General features: G+C 38.3%; 1 protein-coding gene across 1 annotated transcript; it reads left to right on the forward strand.

The window, feature by feature from the left end:
- The first annotated feature begins 935 nt into the window (after positions 1-935).
- On the forward strand, positions 936-1,236 carry LOC121458509 (protein transport protein Sec61 subunit gamma). The gene has a single exon (XM_041667832.1). The coding sequence runs from the start codon at positions 948-950 to the stop codon at positions 1,152-1,154; it is 207 nt and encodes a 68-aa protein (XP_041523766.1). The 5' UTR covers positions 936-947; the 3' UTR covers positions 1,155-1,236.
- The last annotated feature ends 1,701 nt before the right edge of the window (positions 1,237-2,937 follow it).

Here is a 2,937-nt window from a genome sequence, read left to right on the forward strand (position 1 = left end):
GGTTCTTTAAAGACTAGGTTCTTGTTGATTCTTGCCATAAAAATTTTGAAAAGAAAAAACAGTCACAAATTTTTGCAGAATTATTGGTTTGTTATTTTTTTTGGCATGACTTAAAATACCCTCTTTGACAGCAAGCAATCCATAACTTAAAATGGATAAAATGGTGAGCACGGCAGTCTACTGCACCACAGTTGCCCAGAAGAAGTCAGGTTCTTGCTCTGAAGTTTTCTTCTTTCTCTGCTTTCCCTATCAATGGTTGTGTGAAGGCTGAGGAAATTTACAGCCATTCCAGAGGGAAAAGGGTGAGTTGTAAGGATGGGATTGGTGGAGGGCGGTGTTTCTTGAGGCCCTCCCAGACCTCCTTTTGCATGGAACTGACAGAATTGGGTAAAACACTTGATCATGAGAACACGATGAAAGAACAGTGATTTTCTGCACCTTCTCCACACACAACTCTCGGTCTTCCATTTATTTTTCATAGGACTTAATCTCAATCCCAACTCACATGACTCTTTTTTCTATTGATTTTTATTGAGCTCTACATTTTTCTCTGCTCCCCTCCCTGCCTTTCCCCTCCCTTTCAACCCTTCACCAAAGTCCCCATGCTCCCGATTTACTCAGGAGAGCTTGTCTTTTTCTACATGACTCTATGCAGCCCAGGCAGGCCTCATACTCTCACAATCCTCTGGCCTCAGCCCTCAAGTGCTGCAAGAAATTAAGGCTATGTTGGTTCATTTGTTCATCAGAATAATTCTCTGGGTTTAGAAACAAAGAGCTCTACTTCCTTAGTCACATGAGAGAGAAATTAAATTTGAGCAGGAAAAGGAACTAAACTATAAAAGATGTGTAAGGCAGGTAATTAGTTTGGGAAAACCTGATTAATGGCTCTCCTGAGGCCTGAACAAAAGTCTCTGAAAAAACAGGAAGTAGCCGTCCCGCAATCAGTCATGGATCAGGTGATGCAGTTTGTTGAGCCAAGTCGGCAGTTCGTAAAGGACTCAATTCGGCTGGTTAAAAGATGCACCAAACCCGACAGAAAAGAATTCCAGAAGATTGCCATGGCCACAGCCATAGGATTTGCTATCATGGGATTCATTGGCTTCTTTGTGAAACTGATCCATATCCCTATTAATAATATTATTGTGGGTGGCTGAATGCTTTCTCTTCGCGGGAACTAGGAGCAAATGAGGGTGTGAGAAGCTTATGAAGTAAAAAGTTGCCTGTATACTTTGTGTTTTCCTTTTTCCCTCCCCAAGAGGTTTTGTATTTCTAAACTAAAATAATTTCAAAATAAACATTTTTCCCATGAGAAGAAAAAAAACAGGAAGTAGAGAAAAAAAACTATATGGTGGATTGCTATGGCTAGAGTCAGTTCCAACTTCTTCAGGGCTTTCACTGCGGGAGAAGCAGGCCTGAAGCACTATCACGTTCATGTAGGAAACATTCCAGCTATTTAGGTTTTGAAACCTCTCTACCCTCCTTTGCCTGCTTCATGTATATACAACACACGGAATTCTGGTTCTAAAAATAGCATGGAATTTTCTAAAAGTAATGACCATAGTAGAGGGCAGAAAGAAAGGTGTGATAAGGAAAGGATATACGATCTTATGTCTAGCAGGATTCAGGCTCCTTTTGGTTTTCTTTCCTAATTCCCTACCTAGTTACTGCACTTAGCCTGAATTCTTCTCTCAGGACAACATGAACCTAGAGTTCTGTATCTGAGGTGGGAGGATAGTTGAGACTGTCCCAAAACTGCACCAACTAAATGTTAGATTAACAATTAATGATGCTCATCTTTGAAATATCTCAGTGTTCTACCTGTTTTTGCCCTACCTTTGCTTTTACTAAAAGTCTTTATTGTTTTGAGGGAGTTGGTATTATTTTCCAGCTCTATTTATTGTTTCTTTTATTATTACAATTATCATGAGAATATAGGAATCAAGATACAAAGGGAGCAAACTGTAAAGGGTCAGAGAGCTAATAGGAGGTTTCTGATCTTCCTGAGTTGCTGTGATAATTTACAACCATATTGTTGTTGAATGTTTTTCTGGACTGTATTAAGTAGAAAAATTATCATTGTTTCCATTTCTTATTTTTGAATCAAGCATTTTTCAGATGAATAACACTAATAACAGATTATTATCACTTCCCTTTGTGTGACAACAAACATATTAAATTCAAAATCAATTCAGATTTATTGAGTAAGGGCATTGATTTCCTAATATCTATCTTTAATATTGACACCTGCACTGGTATTTATTTTAATTTTATGTGTTTCATTAGTGTAAGAATATCTAAACTCATTACAAATGTTGCAAAGGAATTATAAACTATAATATCTATGGCCTATTCTGAAATAGTTGTTTTACATCTGTACAAAAGAATTGAAAGCATATGTAAGCTGAGAATTTCTTTCCTCATGATGTACCACAACTTGTTCCAGCATGTAATTGGAATATGCACAAAGACACACGCTTGGACTAACTAGTGCTTGCAGAGGAAATACATTATGACAGAATCTGTCAGACAAGGATTCCTGCTAACGAAAAGATGAAAAGAGGTACTAGAAAGGTAGAAAATGCTGTGTATATACCAGGCAAGAAAGCTGATTTTTTTTTTTTTTTTTGCTAGGAGGAATGCGAGAAAACACATCATCTGTGTCACGTGAATTGGGTTCTTAAGAAAACAAGAGTGGGACTCCAAGGCGGCAGACTGAAACTTTAGAAGCACAGCGGCGAATCTGATTTGACTCATTGTTCGTTTGCTTGCTGCGGTTGCTTGGGAGAAATATCCAGCATTACCTTTTCTCAAAACCTCCAACCTGCTCTGTGGAGGTTTCAAAGTGATAAACATATGTGCTAACTGCTAGTGTTTGAACAGAAAAGACATAAACCTACTGACCCTCTAAATCAGTGGTTCTCAATCTTCCTGATGCTG

Source organism: Microtus oregoni, unplaced genomic scaffold (genome assembly GCF_018167655.1).
Source record: "Microtus oregoni isolate MIOR12 unplaced genomic scaffold, Mior012 000017F_ref0000208, whole genome shotgun sequence".
In the NCBI taxonomy this organism is placed as follows: Eukaryota; Metazoa; Chordata; class Mammalia; order Rodentia; family Cricetidae; genus Microtus; species Microtus oregoni.